Source organism: Camelina sativa, chromosome 18 (assembly GCF_000633955.1).
Source record: "Camelina sativa cultivar DH55 chromosome 18, Cs, whole genome shotgun sequence".
NCBI lineage: Eukaryota > Viridiplantae > Streptophyta > Magnoliopsida > Brassicales > Brassicaceae > Camelina > Camelina sativa.
Window position 1 is genome coordinate 6,141,613 of NC_025702.1, and position 23,450 is coordinate 6,165,062.

The window sequence follows — 23,450 nt, forward strand, 5'->3', positions numbered from 1 at the left end:
ATATTATATCTATATATGTCTCAGCCTTTTGTTAGCTGTTTCACAGACATGAACACAGTGACATCATGAGCATTGTCAATCACTGATATCATACTTGTCCCCAAACAAAGTTTTCCTATTGAGGATGTACTTTTGTGTCTCTTCACAGCTCTTTGACCTCCTTAAAACATGATAACATTTGACAGGATGAATAGACCGGCATGACACGCAGCTATTTCCCACGGTTGCGTTCAGAGTGCTGATCTTCTATCTATTCTAGGATTTCCATGACCTGTTCTAGTACATGTTCCTTTCTCTGATCAACACATCTTAGGTAAAACAGGTTAGAACTCACAAACACCAATGGACTTCCTCAGATTTACAAATTTGTTGAAGTCCAGAGGCTTGGTAAACAAATCAGCTAACTGCGAATCAGTGCTCACATGGTCAATTTCGATCAGTTTCGCCTCAACTAGCTCACGAACAAAGTGGTGTCTAATATCTATATGTTTGGTTCGTGAATGCTGAACAGGATTCTTTGAAATATTGATTGCACTCAAGTTATCGCAATGAATTAAAAGAGTGTCAGAATCCATACCATAATCAGAAGCCATTTGTCGCATCCATAGAAGTTGTGTGCAACAGCTTCCTAGCGCAATGTACTCAGCTTCAGCAGTTGATAGAGAGACACTGTTTTGTTTCTTGTTGTGCCATGAGATCAGATTGTTGCCCATGAAGAAGCAATCTCCACTTGTGCTACGACGATCATCCACAGAACCTGCCCAATCAGCATCACAATATCCACTCAGAACGGTGTTGGTATCCTTGGTAGAATAGATGCCAAAGTCCAATGTCCCTTTCATGTACTTGATGATCTTCTTTACAACCAGTAAATGCGACAACTTGGGCTTGGCTTGATAGCGTGCACAGATCCCAACTGACAAACATATGCCTGGCCGACTAGCAGTCAAATACAACAGACTTCCAATCATTCCTCTGTATAGTCTCTCATCTACATCCTCCCCTTCTTCATCCTTGGAGAGTTTTTCGTTTGCACCCATTGGGATCTTTGCTTCTTTAATCTTATCAAAGCCAAAGCGTTGTACAAGCTCCTTAGCATAAGTACTTTGAGATACAAAGATTCCATCAGCTGATTGTTCAACTTGCAATCCCAAAAAGTACCTTAACTCTCCCACCATACTCATTTTGAATTCCTGAGACATGCTTTCCACAAATTGTTTTACAAGAGGCTGACACGTGGAACCAAAGACAATGTCATCCACATAGATCTGAACAAACATCAGATTATTGTTGTTGTTGAGAACAAATAACGTTTTGTCAACACTTCCTTGACTGTATGCGTGATCCATCAGAAATGTAGTCAATCTCTCATACCATGCTCGTGGTGCCTGCTTTAGACCATACAAGGCTTTCTTCAGACGATTAACATGCTCAGGGTGCTGCGAATTCTCAAAGCCTTTTGGTTGCTCAACATAAACCTCCTCTTGCAGTATCCCATTTAGAAAGGCACTTTTAACATCCATTTGATGCAAAGTGAACTTAAGCCTCCTCCGCCATACCGAACATAAACCTGATTGACTCCAACCTTGCCACCGAAGCAAAGGTTTCATCAAAGTCAATTCCCTCAATTTGAAAATAACCTTGAGCTACCAACCTTGCTTTGTTCCTCACAATGCAGCCACTAGCATCACTCTTATTCTTGAATATCCACTTTGTTCCTACGACGTTGACGTCAGCAGGACGCTGAGTGAGATCCCAAACATCACTTCGTTTAAATTGTTTCAACTCATCTTGCATAGCAGCAACCCAGAACTCATCACGAAGCGCCTCCTCGTGATTCTTAGGCTCAATGGAAGAGACAAAACATGCAAATTGCTCTACATCAGAGTCCTGAGAGACAGACTCCGGAACGACAGCCTTTTGTTTCTTCCCAGCCAACTGAGAAAAATCAATTTGCTTCCCTCTAGTAACTCTACCCCCCTGAATCGCACCTATAACATCAGTAGAGGAGTGATTCCTATGAACCTGAGAAGGCATAGGATCTGAACCAGATGGTGATACAGGCCTGTCAGAGACAACAGGACTGACAGCTTCTGGCACAAACTTCTCAGCATTAGTTACCAGGTCCGTGTCGGAGACAATAGGCACCAATGCCACTCGCAGGAAAGAGGTGTCGTCAAAAACTACATTGACAGTCTCCTGAATGGATATCAGACGTTTGTTGTAGACACGAAAGGCAGTGCTATGTCCAGAATAACCCAGAAAGATACCTTCATCACTTTTAGAGTCAAACTTACCCAACTGATCCTTATGATTTAGAATATAACACAGGCATCCAAACACATGTAAATAGTGCACAGTTGGAGACTTCCCTTTCCAAAGCTCATAGGGAGTCTTGCTGGTCCCTGGGCGAACATGCACACGATTGATGATGTAGCAGGCTGTGTTCACAGCTTCATCCCAGAACCGATGAGGCACTTGATTTCCATGTAGCTTAGCTCGTGCCATTTCTTGCAGCGTTCTGTTCTTACGTTCAACAACACCATTCTGTTATGGCATTCTTGGTGCAGAGTACTGATGAGTAATGCCTTGATGTCCATAGAATTGCTCAAACTTGTCGTTTTGAAACTCACCACCATGATCGCTTCGAATTGTCTCGATTGATCACTTCTCACTTTTAATCTGCAAGGCAAGAATACGAAAATATTCAAGAGTATCAGATTTATCATGAAGAAACCTTACCCAGGTGTAGCGAGTGTAGTCATCCACCATCATGAAAAGGAATCGTCGACCAGATATGCTCTGAACTTGTATAGGCCCCATCAGATCCATGTGAACCAACTGTAAAGCATGACTTGTGCGAATATCTGTCAGAGACCCATGGGATGTTTTGATCTGTTTTCCCTTGTTGCATGGACCACATACAAAGTGTGGATCACCCTTCAGCTTTGGCAGTCCGCGTACAACTTCTTGGTTTGCCAATTTCAACATTGTGCGCACATTCAAATGACCAAGTTTCTGGTGCCACAGCTCTGTGTCTAACTCAACAGTGGCATTAAAACATGACATTTCTGATTTCTACATATAGCAATTATTCCCAGATCGTTTACCTCTGAGTCTAACAGACCTTTGTTGATCAACAGCTTTGCAATCCTTCTTGGTGAAAGTAACATCTAAGCCCTCATCACACAATTGACTGACACTGATCAGATTGGCCTTCAATCCATCTACCAGGAACACATCATTCAGTTGGGGTTGAGTATCACCACTAGTTGTACCCTTCCCTCGAATTGTCCCCTTTCCTCCATCTCCAAACGTGACTCTTNATGGCATTCTTGGTGCAGAGTACTGATGAGTAATGCCTTGATGTCCATAGAATTGCTCAAACTTGTCGTTTTGAAACTCACCACCATGATCGCTTCGAATTGTCTCGATTGATCACTTCTCACTTTTAATCTGCAAGGCAAGAATACGAAAATATTCAAGAGTATCAGATTTATCATGAAGAAACCTTACCCAGGTGTAGCGAGTGTAGTCATCCACCATCATGAAAAGGAATCGTCGACCAGATATGCTCTGAACTTGTATAGGCCCCATCAGATCCATGTGAACCAACTGTAAAGCATGACTTGTGCGAATATCTGTCAGAGACCCATGGGATGTTTTGATCTGTTTTCCCTTGTTGCATGGACCACATACAAAGTGTGGATCACCCTTCAGCTTTGGCAGTCCGCGTACAACTTCTTGGTTTGCCAATTTCAACATTGTGCGCACATTCAAATGACCAAGTTTCTGGTGCCACAGCTCTGTGTCTAACTCAACAGTGGCATTAAAACATGACATTTCTGATTTCTACATATAGCAATTATTCCCAGATCGTTTACCTCTGAGTCTAACAGACCTTTGTTGATCAACAGCTTTGCAATCCTTCTTGGTGAAAGTAACATCTAAGCCCTCATCACACAATTGACTGACACTGATCAGATTGGCCTTCAATCCATCTACCAGGAACACATCATTCAGTTGGGGTTGAGTATCACCACTAGTTGTACCCTTCCCTCGAATTGTCCCCTTTCCTCCATCTCCAAACGTGACTCTTCCAGCAGCAACATCTTCTATGTGAGACAAATTGTCGAGAGCCCTTGTCATATGTCTAGAACATCTGCTGTCAAAATACCACTTGGCCTGATCAACTTCAGTTCTATCTGTTGTGTACGCAACATGATAGTAGAGATCATCTTTTCTGACATACCCTTGCTTAACTCTTCTAACAGCTGGGTAGAAGCTACCATTCTGCACTAGATTTGTCACACGATTCTGAAACTTGAAGCACTGAGCCTTGTAGTGATTTAGATGACCACAGTACCAGCATCCTCTTCTCCTGCTGAGACCAACAGGTCGCTGAGCAGCCTGGGGATAGCTCTGTGGACCATACGTCTGCCTCCCCGGAACCTCACGCTGCACAAACATCTGCCTAGGATGCAGGTTTACCTTAGGGACCTGATTATGATGTCCGTTTGGTGCAACAGGTTGTGCTTTGAGTTTTGGTTCAGGGTTATGCCCTTTAACAAACTATGTGGACTTGTCAGAGCTGATTCTCTGATAACCCAGACCCCACTTTGCAGTGCTTGATTTTCCAGTACTGAGCAAGAAGTCCATATCTTTAGCTCCTTTACTCAGCATCCTGATGCTCTTCAGCTGTTCTTCCAATTGCTTCTCAAGACGCAGAGACTTGGTTTTTTCTTCACTTAGTTCCTTATCCAACATTGCAATGTTCATCTGAAGCGTATCTCTTTCGGCAGACAACTCACTGTTATCTTGAGTCTTTTGCACAATAGTCTGAATAAGAAGACTTATCTGATCTTCCATCGACAAGTCGGGCTCCTCCCCATCTGAGTCTGACTCAATTGTCTTGTCAATGTCTTCTTTCAACAAGAGAACTTCATTTTCTTCATCTTCCTCGATTACTCCACAGCAGAGCCACAAAGTTGTTCATAATTTCACCTTTGTTATCTTCTTCATCAGAATCACTTTCACTCCATGTGATGTAGGACTTCTGATTACTTCCTTGGGAGGGACAATCAGTCTTGGTATGACCAAAACCCTTGCATCCATAGCATTTCAGAGATTGCTTCCGTTTGTTGTTTGGGCACTCAGCCTTGCAATGACCATATCCTTCACACTCAGCACACTGGCGTTCTGACTTATCATTCTTCCTGAAACCCTTGGCAGAATCTGCACTTGCAAGTGATGGAGTTCCCTTCCGCTGACCTCTTTCCATCTTGCGAAAATACTTCTTAACCAACAGACCGACCTTCTCTTCGTCTTCAAGCTCCTGTGATTCAACAAGCTTCTGTTCTTCTGCAGCTTTAAGAGCAAATGACTTAGCATTCATTTTCTCTTTCTTCTTTAGTTGCATCTCAAACGCCTGCATTATCCCAACGACTTGATTGAACTTGAGCTCATCATAATTGAGAGACACATCAATTGCAGACCTGTGCGGTTGAAACTTGTCAGGTAAACTTCTAAGAAATTTCTTGACCAGTTTTTTGTCCTTGTATCGTTTACCCAAAACGACAGACTCTTGAGCAATACCACTCAACCGGCTGCTATAGTCTGCCACAGATTCGGTTTCAATCATTTGCAGATTCTCAAAGTCTGACACAAGATTGTCCAGTCTTGTGCGCCTAACTCTACAAGTTCCTTCAAAAGTCACGACCAGAATGTCCCACTCCTCTTTAGCCGACACACAACCTTGAACTTGGTTGAAAATATCTCTCGGCAGAGATTTGAAGATGACTGACAACACCTGCGAATTGTGTTTGGCCTTAGCCTTTTCTTCAGCTGTCCACTTCTTTCTATGTTTTTGCACCAATTCACCATCTTCATTCTTATCAGTTGGATGAGTCCAACCATCCTCCACTGCAAACCAAGCTTCCATGTCAATGCTTGAGATGACCTGCTGGATCGATACTTTCCAGTAACCGAAACATTCCGGATCCAGTTTCAATGGCCCTTGTAGCGTAACAACCTCCAGTGATTTCTCCATACCCTAGTCGCAAGATCTCACCTGTTGAAAAAGATATCAGACTTTTTATCAGGTGTCTGCTCTGATACCAATTGTAAAGGTATAGAGATAACACAACACACAAAAACTACACTTGGAATGCGCCAAGCAAACGCTTGTGTAGATCTAAAAGACTTGAAAAACAAAGCTCACTCTCCTATCTATCTAACACAACACCTTGTGTAGATCTAAAAGACTTGAAAAACAAAGCTCACTCTCCTATCTATCTAACACAACACCTTGTGTAGACCTAAAAGAGTATACTACACACACTCACCTTCAAAGCTTTTTGTATTTGCTCGAAGGTTTACAAAACTCTCAAACTTAATCCCATGAGTGCTGACTCTTTTTGCGGCTAGCCCTCGTCCTTTTATAACCTCACAAACGATCTCTAACCTAGATCTTTGTGAATCTTAACTAAAAGGAAATATTTCTTATCTCTAAGCAAATATCTTCCCTTATCTTTTCCTATAAAATATACTCTCAATATCTTCGAATATATCTTGATCTCTTTTTCCTTCCTTCTCACGTATCTTATCAGCACGTCACGCCACGTCAGCACGTCACGCCACGTCAGCATATCAGCCCTCTGAACTACCTCACAGCTACTTATTGCCTTCAGAGCTCTGTTGCACTTTCAACACTAGCTTAGCATCTTTAGGTTGTTTACTTGGATTACAAGTGATAAAGTTTATGAAATATATGTTTTGAGCGTTTATCGATTTTAGAGGCTGTCACCCACCAAAGTAAATGACTGCTAACACAAAAAGCACAATCACATGGTCATATCATTGACTCTGGACACAACTCGTGCACATGATGGGGTCATGCGCCGACAATCATGGTCGCGAACTACCATTCTCAGAAAGAAACAAAATTTCAATCGTGGTGTGATAAGCAAACCAGAGTTGTAAACTCATCACTTCATATTCTTTACATGCATTGCAGTGAACTTTTTAGTACTAAACCACTAATTGTGTAAACAGTATTGAAGTTGAGCAAGGAGTAACTTATTTTCTGAAGCGGTTGTGTTCTCATCCTCGTCCTGATTTGGTAATTAGGATACAAAAAGGCTGTGAAATATTGTTAAACCTTTTATGAGCATATAAATTAATTAAAAAAAAGCTCATCTAATAATATGCTCCCAGTTCTGAACCTATGGGGTTTGGATTATTAGAACTCACTTTTAGATGATTTATGAGTGCCGATGAAGTATACTGATTAGGGACAGTTGCAAAAAAAAAAAAAACAAGCGTGAAAAATGCTCCAATGGTTCGCGATTGGTTGAAGGCGGAGAAACAGGGGCTTGTTCATCAGATCTGCGGCTCGGAACTTGTCTGGAAGAGTGTTTGAGAGACGGTTTTAGGCAAAGCCATGAACGAAATTTGAGAATGTTAGAGCCTTTACAGAATCATACCTCGAGATATCGTTTCAAAAGTGTTGTGGTACTGTAATTGAATCCCTCGAGAGCCGTTCCTTGAGTGCGTGATGAATGAAGCTGCTTCCTCACCTGAGTAGCCAAAACTTTTCCTAGCTCAACTCCCCACTGGTCAAACGAATTGATACCCCACACAAAGCCTTGAACTGCAACTCTGTGTTCATAGATTGCCAACAACTGAAAACAATACATATACAAAAATGTCAGCTTTTATAGCAATAACCTTAAAGACTGTACTGATAAACCTGAAATAGAGACAGACCTGGCCAACACTGTAAGCAGTCAATTCTGGAAGTAGAAGGCTTAGAGAAGGTCGATTGCCGGAGAATGTCTGTGGAAAATTACAACAATTTATACGTGATTATACTGAAAAACATAGAAGTCCTTTTTTCTAATATTGATCCAAGACCATATTTTTTACCTTGTGGGGAATGAGATTTTCCGAAACGTTCTCTTTCTGCAACTGTTCAGGTGTCTACAAAGGAAAAACCAAAAAGTTTGTTTTACAACGGAACCTTAGTCATATATCAGTCTATTTATCCCGAATGACCAAATGTAATGTCTTACTTTCCCATATGCAAGCGCATCAGGCTGGGCAAAAAAGTTGGACATTAACTCGTCATGGTTACTGACCACCTCTCCTGTCAATCAAATTCAGAATTTAAGAACGGGAATACACAAAAAAGAACTCAAGTCAAATTTACAGCAACAGAAATGGAAATGCCTACCCTTCAGGTATACAGGTTGCTGACTCTTCACAATGCCAATAAAATCACAAGGGATTACACGTCCCTAAAACATCATTAAGAAAGATGTAATGCATTTCTCGTTAGCTTATCATGCGTTGAGAACTTGCTAAAACCCAGTCCAAAATTCCAGAGAAATCTATGTGTAGCATGTACCTGGTGAATTAGTTGGTAAAAGCTGTGTTGACCATTTGTTCCAGGTTCACCAAANTATCAGTCTATTTATCCCGAATGACCAAATGTAATGTCTTACTTTCCCATATGCAAGCGCATCAGGCTGGGCAAAAAAGTTGGACATTAACTCGTCATGGTTACTGACCACCTCTCCTGTCAATCAAATTCAGAATTTAAGAACGGGAATACACAAAAAAGAACTCAAGTCAAATTTACAGCAACAGAAATGGAAATGCCTACCCTTCAGGTATACAGGTTGCTGACTCTTCACAATGCCAATAAAATCACAAGGGATTACACGTCCCTAAAACATCATTAAGAAAGATGTAATGCATTTCTCGTTAGCTTATCATGCGTTGAGAACTTGCTAAAACCCAGTCCAAATTTCCAGAGAAATCTATGTGTAGCATGTACCTGGTGAATTAGTTGGTAAAAGCTGTGTTGACCATTTGTTCCAGGTTCACCAAAATCAATCTCACCAGTCTCATACGGGAGAGGCAGACCATCAATTGAGACTCCCTTTCCATTACTCTCCATACTAACCTGAAATCAAACAATTGGTCCCAGTAAAAAAAATTAATTTTTAATGTCAAAAATAGATATGAAGAAGCAAAGGTTAAGGAGACAAAAGGGAAACCCAGTTCACATGCCTGTTGAATGTGCGGAGCAAATTTCTCAAGGGCTTGAGAGTAAGGTAAGATGGCCTGAGAAAACCAAAGGATGTTAATGGAGGCTGAACATCTTAATCCGAGAAAAATTTCAGCCTGATGTAGAAGTAGTCAACGCTTACCCTGGCAGGATATCCAAGAAACGATACATTCCAGACACTCAACAACCCTAAAAGCACCTGAAATCGTTAGAAGTCACCAAATCAACCTCTCACAGAGCCTTGACTACAGTAGATACTAACATATGGGAATCTATACTGGGAGTTAACGGAAATGCTTGCTATCAAATGAGTATAAGGGCTGCTTCATGGAGAGTGATTCTATATTATCTCACACACCACACATACACATTGTCGAAGGAAGAATTTAAGTTACTCTCGGCGATTATCAAAATAAAGCACTCACAGGAATATTCTTCTCAAATGGTGTGGACTGGAAATGCTGATCGATGCTTGAAGCTCCCTTCAAAAACCTGCAATACAAAATAGAAAAGACTAAATATCAACTGCGTCCTTTAAGAAGGTTTCTTTTGGATTTAGAAACATATAACATTCCATTAACGGGAACACAAGAGAAAGGAAGAAATCATTCTGATATGGGAAAACATAAAACAGAATATACATCAATATATTTCCTGAGGCTTTATAGTTAGAACCAGTACATCTGCAAGCTTATTTAAATAAATCTCTGAAGACAGATATGTATTACTTCCTATGCCAAAGACATTTTATGAGAAGGATAATAAATAGAAGCTACCGTACTTCTCAACCACAGAGAAGCCATACTGCAGCGACAAAGGTAAGACTCCAACAGCACTGCAAACTGCAAGCAGAATTTCAGATAAAGACTTAAGTAAATGGATATGGGAGAGAAAATGAATCCAACAAAAAAACAGACAAGAACTTACCACTGTACCTTCCGCCGACCCAATCCCAAAATGCAAATGCATTGTTTGGGTCAATACCGAACTTCTCCACTAACTGTTAAACAAAACATCCAGAGTGTAAACATGTTCCTGACTTTCTGAATATGAAAATGTTCAAGGAAGTAGAAATAAATAATAAATCCTAGAACATGGAGACTACCATTGTCCAATAAACCTGGTAGATAATTCAGTTTAAGATTAGATTAACATGTCCATCCATTACATAGTCAGAAAGGCTCAAGTCTCTGTATTCGGTTTAACTTTCCTAAGATGGACAACACAAAAATAATAATGTCCCCAAAGAAACTATGGCAAATACATACCGCAAGATTAGTGCTGACAGCAACCATGTGTTTTGCAACAGCCGACGCCCTGTTAAGTTATCCCATGTTAGATGAATGTTGTTCATTCACGATATCCAAAACATGGGTAGAATAAAGAATAACAGATTATATTTTGAGCAAAATTGCTAGTAAATGTAAAAGCATAAAAGATTTCCTCTGACGATAATGTTTATCGTCTACAATAGGGTGTCACAAATACTTTCCATAGACATGTACAAACAGGAAAAACAACATGCAATGCACGTAGCCGAAATATGAGCAAATTCATTACTACATCACTGAGAGCAGCCAAAACGAGGAGTTGAAGAGAGCGGCACATCTCTGGCCATGGTTATTGTAAGTTTCTAACAAAACAAGATTTAGAATGCCAAAAATACTAACCCAAGAGCAGTTGTAATCCATTCCCTCAATGTTCTAGCGTTCAGCATTGTTTCAGCGGTTGTAAATGTTTTTGAGACCACCACCACTGGAGTTATAAATATCCTCAAGATTATTTAGAGTAAAACCCATAAATGGAAATGATAAAGGTGCATTTATAGATAGGTTTGAGCATGAACCTAAAGTGGTTTCTGGATTTAGTCCATTGATATTTCTCGCAACATCAACAGGATCAATATTTGCAAGGCTGCAAAAAAAAGATACACATTAAATTGAGGTGTAAACATAGACTGCCACAAGAAAAAAAAATATAAAAATAACCAAGAATGGAATCCAAGATGAATAACTAGATGCTAACAAGTTCAATACAGTCGCCTCTTACTAAGTTACCCGAAAATTAGATAAACAAGGAGTATGTGACACTAGTGGTAAAAGAACACATAAATTAGGAGTTTCTGTGGACCTTCAGCAGAAAATTTAAACCGTAAGCATATCAATGAAGACAAGCATTCAAAACAACCAAAGCCATCAGGGAATAAACAGAGAAAGTACAGAAAAAAATACATAATTCTTACAATCGCAGCTGGCGTCCTTTAGCACTCTCTAGAGCTTCTGGATCTGAGAATGAACATGTATAAAAGCATAAATTTGAATTACACAAGCTAGAAAGAAAACTAGCAAGAGGCTAGGTACCAAGACTAGATGCAGCCACCTGTTTGAATAGCCGTGTGCACAAACAGTGGACCTAAGAAGCTGCCACCAATACCAACTGCAACGACATCTTTCAGTGGTTTGCCCGTAGCTCCAACCTGTCAATTAGTGCAGAAAACTTAATACATAGAGATGATAACTTTAGAGGTAGACTTTCAAGTGGCATGTACAAATTACCCATGAACCAGAGCGAATTTTCTCAGAAAAATCCTTGATCTTATCTAGAACGTTCCACACTTCCGGCACCACATTCTTTCCATCAGCCTTAATAACTGCATCTTTTGGAGCACGGAGCGCAGCATGAAGAACTGACCTGTTCTCCGTACTGTTAATCTGAGGAAGACATTCAGAAAGTTACGCAAAGAAAAAATCAGACACCAGAGATGAGAAAAAAACGTCTATACCAAAGGAGATGGAATTTGAAATCTATAGGAATAGAAATGTCTTCATTTATATTCTCTAATATGTAACACTCTAATAAGAAGTTCCATATGATAGAATCAAACTGAGATTAAGAGCTATTCCAATATCTTCCTATATATACTTGTCAATGTATAACTCACATGATCCCCACTGAACATTCTGCTGATCTTCTCTGTCAACTGAGCAGCCTGCATACAGAAGAAACAAATGATTTAAATCTCGAGTGAAATTTCATTGCAGTTGTATGAAAATCTGCTAATAAACATCCTGCTCTCACCTTTGCCAAGTTCAAAAGCTTGTCCATCGTCTCAACAGTTGCACGCTGACGAGAATAATCCAACAGCAGCCCATCAAATTCCCTGATAAAATCATACCACACAGAATGCGCAATTACTTAAAACAAACACAAAATTTTGATGCCAAGTCACAAAACAAAAAACATCCAACTTCTCTATAATAGCTATAGAGATAAACCTTAAAAGCATTTATATACAGGAAAAAGAAAAGAAAAGCATATGAATGATTTATACATACATCATCATAGACTGGCATCTGTTGGCATCACTCATCAAATCACGCAAATGAGTCTTGTTAATATCTTCTACATGTCCCTGCCAAAATTACCAAAACAACCCCAAATCACTCTTCTCGAAACAACAACCACCATTGACAAACAAACTAAGAACAGAGAAATCTTAGAAGACTAACAATAATACCTTCAAATCCTTCCAGGCTTCGGTATCACAAATCAAAGCAGTTGNCCATTCAGAAAGTTACGCAAGGAAAAAATCAGACGCCAGAGATGAGAAAAAACGTCTATATCCCTATACCAAAGGAGATGGAATTTCAAATCTCTAGGAATAGAAATGTCTTCATTTATATTTTCTAATATGTAACACTATAATAAGAAGTTTCATTTGATAGAATCAAACTGAGATTAAGAGCTATTCCAATATCTTCCTATATATACTTGTCAATGTATAACTCACATGATCCCCACTGAACATTCTGCTGATCTTCTCTGCCAACTGAGCTGCCTGTATACAGAACCAAGTGATTAAAATCTCCAGTAAAAAATTCGTTGCAGTCGTATGAAAATCTGCCAATAAACATCCTGCTCTCACCTTTGCCAATTTCAAAAGCTTGTCCATCGTCTCAATAGTTGCACGCTGACGAGAATAATCCAAGAACAGCCCGTCAAATTCCCTGAAAAAATCAAACCACATAGAAATGGGAACTCATGAATCACTTATAACAAAACACACGCCAAGGCATAAAACAAAAATCTCCACCTTCTCTATAATAGCAATAGAGATAAGAAAGAAGACATACATCATCATAGACTGGCATCTGTTGGCATCACTCATCAAATCACGCAAATGAGTCTTCTTAATATCTTCTACATGTCCCTGCCAAAATTACCAAAAACAATCCCAAATCACTCTTCTCGAAACAACCACCATTGACAAACAAACTAAGAACAGAAGACTAATAATACCTTCAAATCCTTCCAGGCTTCGGTATCACAAATCAAAGTAGTTGACGACGCCATTACTGGTAATCAATCAATCAGAAACAACAACCAAAAAGAAAAAGTCAAATACAAAAACAAGTTCCGTTCATCATCCAGCTATGGTTATAGCAAAACTTCAGATTCCGATAGATTACGCATTTCACATAAACAGTCGTTAATTGAAATTAGAGAGAATCGGTACAATCGGAAACCTTATCAACGGAACGAAACGGTACAAACTTTGATTTCGTTATCAATCGAGAGAAGAGAGACAAAAAAAAAAAAAAAAAAAAAGAACCTGAGGGGATCTTCGAAGATGAGGTGAAGAAGAAGGTTCTGGTAAAAAAGAAGAAGAAAAAAAATTGGTGAGGAAGACGCCTTGGAGAAAAAGAAAAAAAAAAAAANATGCGCAATTACTTAAAACAAACACAAAATTTTGATGCCAAGTCACAAAACAAAAAACATCCAACTTCTCTATAATAGCTATAGAGATAAACCTTAAAAGCATTTATATACAGGAAAAAGAAAAGAAAAGCATATGAATGATTTATACATACATCATCATAGACTGGCATCTGTTGGCATCACTCATCAAATCACGCAAATGAGTCTTGTTAATATCTTCTACATGTCCCTGCCAAAATTACCAAAACAACCCCAAATCACTCTTCTCGAAACAACAACCACCATTGACAAACAAACTAAGAACAGAGAAATCTTAGAAGACTAACAATAATACCTTCAAATCCTTCCAGGCTTCGGTATCACAAATCAAAGCAGTTGACGACGCCATTACTGGTAATCAATCAATCAACCAAAAAAAAAAAGTCAAATATATAAACACTTTTCGTTCATCATCCAGCTATTAGAGAGAATCGGTACGATCGGAAACCTTATCAACGGGACGAAACGGTACAAACTTTGATTTCGTTATCAATCGAGAGAAGAGAGAAAAAGAAATAAGAACCTGAGGATCTTCGAAGATGAGGTGAAGAAGAAGGTTCTGGTAAAAAAGAAGAAGAAAAAAAATTGGTGAGGAAGACGCCTTGGAGAAAAAGAAAAAAAAAAAAAAAGCGATAGGGAAGCGTGAGACGGACCTGTGGGTATGACACGTGTCGGTGGAAGGTTCTGCGCTCTGCAACACGCGACTGAAACGGTGTTTAAAACGGTGGTTTGTTTTTTAATTGGGTTAAGAGTAGACTGATTAGGTTTATTGATTTTTTCTATACACCGCGGAATACATAAATCATCAAACGGGAAGTCTCAATTATTTGAGACTTTTATAGCATGTTTTCTTTGTTCAATACGATTATAGACAATCTCAAAATTTCAAATCTTTTATCATTTTTAGAATTTAAAATATCCTACCAATAAATACTGTGAAGTATTGTACATTTCCACACTTTTATTTTATTAATGCAAATAGATTTCTATTAATTTAACCAAAGTTAGTACAAAGAGATTCAATTAACCAATCTGGTTTTGATATAGACTCAACATAACAATTCATTGTTTAACAACCCATTTTAGCAAGAGAATGAGCAGCTACATTATTTTCCTATTTGTAAAAATACACGAAACGTTGAAATTTCAAAAGCCATAACTATATATCACGCAGTAGATTTGTGAGTGAAGCATTATGAAGTCGGCCATTAACTAAATTAATCAGATTCTCACAATCACCTTCGAAGATCATCGAACAATAGCCATAACCTCTACAGAGTAGTTGTATACTTGATAATAATGTCTTTGCCTCTGCCTCCAAAGTTGAGTTAGAAAGAGATAATTTAGTCGCTCCACAAACAATGGCGTCGCCCAATTGATTCCGTATTATCCATCCTCCTGAGGTGTGATGACTAATGATAATAATGTCTTTGCCTCCGCCTCCAAAGCTGAGTTAGAAAGAGATAATTTAGTCTCTCCCCAAATAGTGGCGTCGCCCAAGTGATTCTGTATTATCCATCCTCCTGAGGTGTGATGACTAATGGGAACGTCGGCTGCATCAAAGTTACATTTAAGCACAAGAGTAGGTGGTGACCATGGTAAATTTTCATTCATCAAAGTTTGCCTGCAATTTTTGTTTGTCAGTTTGACAAAATGTATCCATTCATTTGTTTCAACAAGTGCTTTTATAATAGTAACCGTGGCTCCCTCTCTATATTCATCAAAAACTAAAGTGTTTCTAGTTTTCCAAATTCGTCAAACCACCCAAAAAGGGGATAACAAATCTTTGATGTTGTTATGTTGATTAGATAGATCAATTAAAGATGAAATTATTGACTCTGCATCAGTATCAACTTTAAAAAGTTTTAAAGATAGATTTTTTGACATTCTCCAAACCATTTTAGCAAACGGGCAAGTAAAAAGTGCATGAAGGATTGTTTCATCATCTTGATTGCATCTTGGACAAAGTGAACTTATTTTCATTCCACGAGTTCGTAATCTGGTTGTTGTTGGTAGTGCTCTCGAAACAACTCTCCAGAGAAAATGTTTTGTTTTTGGGAGGATGTTCAACCTCCATATTTTATTCTTCAAAAGCCACTGATCCATGAGATATATTTGGGAATGGATTGTATCAAAAGGATTGTGTGTGAGGAACCAATACCCTGACTTTACAGAGTATTCACCAGATGTTGTATAATGCCAGATTAAAGAGTCTTTGGTTGCAACTTGTGAGATGTATAGGTTTTTAGTAGCTGTGTTATCTTTCGGAGTGGTGACAATATCTAACTGTTGTGAATCTAGTGGACGAGTTGCTCATGTTTTCTTTATCAAAGTCTCCATTGTTGAAATGCTTTGTGAAGCTACTAGGTTAATTGGTCTTGGTGGATGCTCTGCAAACACATTATCAATTCCCAAACCTATTGTTTTGCCATCCCCATCTAGGTATCTTATTCCCTTTTTGATCAAATCTATTCATGCCAGTAATGATGCCCACCCGTAGGATTGATTTTTGTGTTCCTTGGCATCTAGTAGTCTATCATCACGATAGTACAGTGCTTTCATGACTTTGGCAAATAAAGAATTAGGATACTTAATTAGTCTCCATGCTTGTTTTTGCCAGAAGGGCATCATTAAATTTTTCAAGGTCTTTAAATCCCAATCCTCCATCCTTTTTAGATTTCTGAAGTTTGGTCCAAGCAATCCATGGGATACGTCAATGATGTTTATCTCGTTCCCACCAAAAAATCATCAGCAGAGTTTCAATGGCTGATATAATGCCCTTTGGTAATTTAAAACATGACATTGCATACACAGGCATTGAGACGGCTACTGATTTTAGCATGATTTCCTTTCCTGCAGGTGATAAGGTTCGTGTGCTCCAATGGGACGTACGGTTTCTTACACGGTCAATGATATAGCTAAACATCTCTCTTTTTACGATCGAATTGTTCTGGGAGTCCCAGGTACTTACCACCTCCATTGTGGTTTGGTATGTTTAAGATCATCTTCAGTTTGTCTTGAGTCGTACCATAAACTCTAGAGCCGAGAGTTATCATTGACTTTGATGTGTTTATCTTTTGACTATAATAGTATTCATATATATCAAAAACATCCTTTAGTGCTTGGCAATTTCGTCTATTTGCTCGGAACTCCATTGCCTAGCTTGATGCCCCTAATATCATCATCCTTAGCTCGAGAAACTATCAAATGACTTAAAATGTCAGAGCAAAAGATGAACATATAGGGTGAAAGGGGGTCTCCCTGTCTAATTCCACGTTCTGGTTTAATATTCCCATGTGTCACTCCATTAATCAAGATAGAGTAGTATACCGTTGACACAACTGACATTATCCATGTAATCCACTGATCACAGAAGCCAAACAATTTGAGTGTTGTCTCGAGAAATTTCCACTCTACCCGGTCATATGCCTTACTTACATCAGTTTTAACGGCCATATAAGTTTGTGAAACCCGCTTTCTAGCCTTCAGAGAGTGCATCAACTCGTGTGCAATCATAACATTATCTTGTGTAATACGACCTGGGATAAAGGCAGCTTGAGCCTTGAAAACTATGCCATTCAGATGTGGCTTTAGTCGTTGAACTAGACACTTCGACACTATTTTGTAAAGCACATTACATAATGCTATTGGACGATAATCAAAAAGAGTAGTCGGATCATCTATCTTTGGAATCATACAAATGTTAGTATGGTTAATGCTTTCTTTCATGAGAGATGTTTGGAAAAATGATTTTATCTCTTGAACCACATGTGCTCCAAGTGTGCTCCAGCTTTGTTTGTAAAATAGAGTTGTCAATCCATCCGGTCCAGGTGCTCTGTCATCGCCTATAAGGCACAAAGTGTTGTAGATTTCTTGTTCAGTAAACTCCCTCGTTAAACTATTGTTTACCTCAGTTTATACAGTTGGGATGAAATCTGCAAATTCTAAAGGTGTGACAGAATGACCACTTGAGGTGTAAATCCCTGTGAAAAACTCTTGTGTGTGCATCCCTATATCTTGATCTCCTTGAAACAAGTTTCCATTCTCATCAAGGATAGATATGATCTTATTCTTTGCATATCTAGATTTTGCTGAAGCATGAAAGAAATTTGTGTTGCGATCTCCTTCCGTCATCCATTTATTACGGCTTTTCTGTTTCCAATGTGTTTCTTCATCCGCATAGGCTCTTGTGATTTCACCTTGCAAATTTGGAATCTGCCTTCTAAGTATATTATCCTGACTCTCCATTGTCGTATTCAATTTTGATTGAAGAGATTTGATCCTTGTTGTACATTTCTACACTATTATATAATATTGAAGCAAAAGAATTGCCTAACAAATGTGATAGATTTATGACTTTATTGTAAAACACAAGTGTGATTATTCCATCACAAACACATGGCATTACACTTATCCATATAGTGTTACATAATCTTTGAAGTGTTAACACTTGTCATTACATCTTTCAACTTGTCATTACCAAAACTAATGGGTGTGTGACTCGTGTGTTTTGTAATGCATTATGTATATGAAGTTGTAAGAGAGTAATACACATATAAGTTTCCTTTGATAAAAAAGACTCCCAAAATCTCTCTCACTCTCGTGGCTGCTCCTCCCTCTCTCTCACTTTATTATTTCTTGTTTTCTTTACAAAATATTGCAAACACACATAAGTGTATTTTAGTTATAATTCATAACACGTTATCAGCTCGAACGACTCTCGATCCGTTACAAGTTTATGCATAAACTATTTGTGATCCATCATAAAATTTGACGTAACTTTTAAATTATGTTAAATTCATTTAAGCTTATATACATATTGTTTATAGAGTAGTAAGCTATGATTTTTCTTTGATCATAATGGTAGGCTCTACCTCTTTGATCATTTAGATCTACATTCTTGATCATAATGGTAGGCTCTGCCTCCTTGATCATATGTTTAGATCTATATATATTAATTATATGGAAGGTTATGCCTCCCAAAATGATTGTTTTAATTTATGAATATATTATATAGCTTATAACTTTTTCTTATAGTTTATATTTATTACTAAAACAAGATTTTACAAAAGTGTTTCATAAAAATTTATTTTTAACAAGTTGTTTTATTATTTATATAGTAATCCTGTCAAACTTGGCAGAGCTTGAATTCCCCGCCCCTGATGTCTCTGGGAAAAATTATATGACATGGGCATCAGATGCGAAATTCTATCCGAAAGGGAATGGGCTTCTCAAAACCCTCAATCCGTCAGAAACGGGGTTACAAGAGGAAAAAGCAAGAGTCATGGTGTTCTTGCGTCACCATCTCCCCGATGGTTTAAAAAATGAATACATCACGAGATAAAATCCCGCAGATCTCTGGATCTCTCAAGGATAGGTTTGATCACCAAAAGTATGTGATCTTACCAAAAGCCAAACATGAATGGCTAAATCTGTGGTTTCAGGATTACAAAAGTGTAAGTGAGTACAATTCCGCTTTGNCTGCTCTCACCTTTGCCAATTTCAAAAGCTTGTCCATCGTCTCAATAGTTGCACGCTGACGAGAATAATCCAAGAACAGCCCGTCAAATTCCCTGAAAAAATCAAACCACATAGAAATGGGAACTCATGAATCACTTATAACAAAACACACGCCAAGGCATAAAACAAAAATCTCCACCTTCTCTATAATAGCAATAGAGATAAGAAAGAAGACATACATCATCATAGACTGGCATCTGTTGGCATCACTCATCAAATCACGCAAATGAGTCTTCTTAATATCTTCTACATGTCCCTGCCAAAATTACCAAAAACAATCCCAAATCACTCTTCTCGAAACAACCACCATTGACAAACAAACTAAGAACAGAAGACTAATAATACCTTCAAATCCTTCCAGGCTTCGGTATCACAAATCAAAGTAGTTGACGACGCCATTACTGGTAATCAATCAATCAGAAACAACAACCAAAAAGAAAAAGTCAAATACAAAAACAAGTTCCGTTCATCATCCAGCTATGGTTATAGCAAAACTTCAGATTCCGATAGATTACGCATTTCACATAAACAGTCGTTAATTGAAATTAGAGAGAATCGGTACAATCGGAAACCTTATCAACGGAACGAAACGGTACAAACTTTGATTTCGTTATCAATCGAGAGAAGAGAGACAAAAAAAAAAAAAAAAAAAAAGAACCTGAGGGGATCTTCGAAGATGAGGTGAAGAAGAAGGTTCTGGTAAAAAAGAAGAAGAAAAAAAATTGGTGAGGAAGACGCCTTGGAGAAAAAGAAAAAAAAAAAAAAAAAAAGCGATAGGGAAGCGTGAGACGGACCTGTGGGTATGACACGTGTCGGTGGAAGGTTCTGCGCTCTGCAACACGCGACTGAAACGGTGTTTAAAACGGTGGTTTGTTTTTTAATTGGGTTAAGAGTAGACTGATTAGGTTTATTGATTTTTTCTATACACCGCGGAATACATAAATCATCAAACGGGAAGTCTCAATTATTTGAGACTTTTATAGCATGTTTTCTTTGTTCAATACGATTATAGACAATCTCAAAATTTCAAATCTTTTATCATTTTTAGAATTTAAAATATCCTACCAATAAATACTGTGAAGTATTGTACATTTCCACACTTTTATTTTATTAATGCAAATAGATTTCTATTAATTTAACCAAAGTTAGTACAAAGAGATTCAATTAACCAATCTGGTTTTGATATAGACTCAACATAACAATTCATTGTTTAACAACCCATTTTAGCAAGAGAATGAGCAGCTACATTATTTTCCTATTTGTAAAAATACACGAAACGTTGAAATTTCAAAAGCCATAACTATATATCACGCAGTAGATTTGTGAGTGAAGCATTATGAAGTCGGCCATTAACTAAATTAATCAGATTCTCACAATCACCTTCGAAGATCATCGAACAATAGCCATAACCTCTACAGAGTAGTTGTATACTTGATAATAATGTCTTTGCCTCTGCCTCCAAAGTTGAGTTAGAAAGAGATAATTTAGTCGCTCCACAAACAATGGCGTCGCCCAATTGATTCCGTATTATCCATCCTCCTGAGGTGTGATGACTAATGATAATAATGTCTTTGCCTCCGCCTCCAAAGCTGAGTTAGAAAGAGATAATTTAGTCTCTCCCCAAATAGTGGCGTCGCCCAAGTGATTCTGTATTATCCATCCTCCTGAGGTGTGATGACTAATGGGAACGTCGGCTGCATCAAAGTTACATTTAAGCACAAGAGTAGGTGGTGACCATGGTAAATTTTCATTCATCAAAGTTTGCCTGCAATTTTTGTTTGTCAGTTTGACAAAATGTATCCATTCATTTGTTTCAACAAGTGCTTTTATAATAGTAACCGTGGCTCCCTCTCTATATTCATCAAAAACTAAAGTGTTTCTAGTTTTCCAAATTCGTCAAACCACCCAAAAAGGGGATAACAAATCTTTGATGTTGTTATGTTGATTAGATAGATCAATTAAAGATGAAATTATTGACTCTGCATCAGTATCAACTTTAAAAAGTTTTAAAGATAGATTTTTTGACATTCTCCAAACCATTTTAGCAAACGGGCAAGTAAAAAGTGCATGAAGGATTGTTTCATCATCTTGATTGCATCTTGGACAAAGTGAACTTATTTTCATTCCACGAGTTCGTAATCTGGTTGTTGTTGGTAGTGCTCTCGAAACAACTCTCCAGAGAAAATGTTTTGTTTTTGGGAGGATGTTCAACCTCCATATTTTATTCTTCAAAAGCCACTGATCCATGAGATATATTTGGGAATGGATTGTATCAAAAGGATTGTGTGTGAGGAACCAATACCCTGACTTTACAGAGTATTCACCAGATGTTGTATAATGCCAGATTAAAGAGTCTTTGGTTGCAACTTGTGAGATGTATAGGTTTTTAGTAGCTGTGTTATCTTTCGGAGTGGTGACAATATCTAACTGTTGTGAATCTAGTGGACGAGTTGCTCATGTTTTCTTTATCAAAGTCTCCATTGTTGAAATGCTTTGTGAAGCTACTAGGTTAATTGGTCTTGGTGGATGCTCTGCAAACACATTATCAATTCCCAAACCTATTGTTTTGCCATCCCCATCTAGGTATCTTATTCCCTTTTTGATCAAATCTATTCATGCCAGTAATGATGCCCACCCGTAGGATTGATTTTTGTGTTCCTTGGCATCTAGTAGTCTATCATCACGATAGTACAGTGCTTTCATGACTTTGGCAAATAAAGAATTAGGATACTTAATTAGTCTCCATGCTTGTTTTTGCCAGAAGGGCATCATTAAATTTTTCAAGGTCTTTAAATCCCAATCCTCCATCCTTTTTAGATTTCTGAAGTTTGGTCCAAGCAATCCATGGGATACGTCAATGATGTTTATCTCGTTCCCACCAAAAAATCATCAGCAGAGTTTCAATGGCTGATATAATGCCCTTTGGTAATTTAAAACATGACATTGCATACACAGGCATTGAGACGGCTACTGATTTTAGCATGATTTCCTTTCCTGCAGGTGATAAGGTTCGTGTGCTCCAATGGGACGTACGGTTTCTTACACGGTCAATGATATAGCTAAACATCTCTCTTTTTACGATCGAATTGTTCTGGGAGTCCCAGGTACTTACCACCTCCATTGTGGTTTGGTATGTTTAAGATCATCTTCAGTTTGTCTTGAGTCGTACCATAAACTCTAGAGCCGAGAGTTATCATTGACTTTGATGTGTTTATCTTTTGACTATAATAGTATTCATATATATCAAAAACATCCTTTAGTGCTTGGCAATTTCGTCTATTTGCTCGGAACTCCATTGCCTAGCTTGATGCCCCTAATATCATCATCCTTAGCTCGAGAAACTATCAAATGACTTAAAATGTCAGAGCAAAAGATGAACATATAGGGTGAAAGGGGGTCTCCCTGTCTAATTCCACGTTCTGGTTTAATATTCCCATGTGTCACTCCATTAATCAAGATAGAGTAGTATACCGTTGACACAACTGACATTATCCATGTAATCCACTGATCACAGAAGCCAAACAATTTGAGTGTTGTCTCGAGAAATTTCCACTCTACCCGGTCATATGCCTTACTTACATCAGTTTTAACGGCCATATAAGTTTGTGAAACCCGCTTTCTAGCCTTCAGAGAGTGCATCAACTCGTGTGCAATCATAACATTATCTTGTGTAATACGACCTGGGATAAAGGCAGCTTGAGCCTTGAAAACTATGCCATTCAGATGTGGCTTTAGTCGTTGAACTAGACACTTCGACACTATTTTGTAAAGCACATTACATAATGCTATTGGACGATAATCAAAAAGAGTAGTCGGATCATCTATCTTTGGAATCATACAAATGTTAGTATGGTTAATGCTTTCTTTCATGAGAGATGTTTGGAAAAATGATTTTATCTCTTGAACCACATGTGCTCCAAGTGTGCTCCAGCTTTGTTTGTAAAATAGAGTTGTCAATCCATCCGGTCCAGGTGCTCTGTCATCGCCTATAAGGCACAAAGTGTTGTAGATTTCTTGTTCAGTAAACTCCCTCGTTAAACTATTGTTTACCTCAGTTTATACAGTTGGGATGAAATCTGCAAATTCTAAAGGTGTGACA

The 23,450-nt window shown here is 38.3% G+C and overlaps 2 protein-coding genes and 1 long non-coding RNA gene across 8 annotated transcripts; all 3 read right to left on the reverse strand.

The window, feature by feature from the left end:
• Positions 4,952 to 6,049, reverse strand: LOC104763178. The gene has a single exon (XM_010486584.1). It carries the CDS (start codon positions 6,047 to 6,049, stop codon positions 4,952 to 4,954), a length of 1,098 nt encoding a protein of 365 aa, XP_010484886.1.
• On the reverse strand, positions 7,125 to 14,578 carry LOC104760690 (glucose-6-phosphate isomerase, cytosolic). Of its 6 annotated transcripts, none has more exons than XM_010483656.2 (24): positions 14,485 to 14,578; positions 14,355 to 14,390; positions 14,127 to 14,182; positions 13,945 to 14,021; positions 12,152 to 12,233; positions 12,015 to 12,062; positions 11,629 to 11,784; positions 11,453 to 11,549; positions 11,316 to 11,358; positions 10,920 to 10,987; positions 10,744 to 10,828; positions 10,342 to 10,390; positions 10,001 to 10,073; positions 9,855 to 9,915; positions 9,499 to 9,565; positions 9,216 to 9,272; positions 9,076 to 9,129; positions 8,840 to 8,968; positions 8,666 to 8,729; positions 8,505 to 8,578; positions 7,927 to 7,980; positions 7,768 to 7,836; positions 7,485 to 7,682; positions 7,125 to 7,404 (listed from the first exon to the last, which is right to left on the reverse strand). In XM_010483656.2, exons 3-24 carry the CDS (start codon positions 14,178 to 14,180, stop codon positions 7,381 to 7,383), a joined length of 1,683 nt encoding a protein of 560 aa, XP_010481958.1. In that variant the 5' UTR covers positions 14,181 to 14,182; positions 14,355 to 14,390; positions 14,485 to 14,578; the 3' UTR covers positions 7,125 to 7,380. The 6 variants fall into 6 exon arrangements, with proteins under 6 accessions (XP_010481958.1, XP_010481956.1, XP_010481952.1 ...); XM_010483654.2 differs by lacking the exons at positions 12,015 to 12,062; positions 12,152 to 12,233 and adding exons at positions 12,864 to 12,911; positions 12,999 to 13,080 and having other exon boundaries at positions 14,280 to 14,390; XM_010483650.2 differs by having other exon boundaries at positions 14,280 to 14,390; positions 14,485 to 14,577.
• Positions 19,322 to 20,264, reverse strand: LOC104760691. The gene is made up of 5 exons (XR_762987.2): positions 20,146 to 20,264; positions 20,010 to 20,047; positions 19,697 to 19,752; positions 19,531 to 19,607; positions 19,322 to 19,404 (listed from the first exon to the last, which is right to left on the reverse strand). It is a non-coding gene; the product is annotated as an uncharacterized LOC104760691 (long non-coding RNA).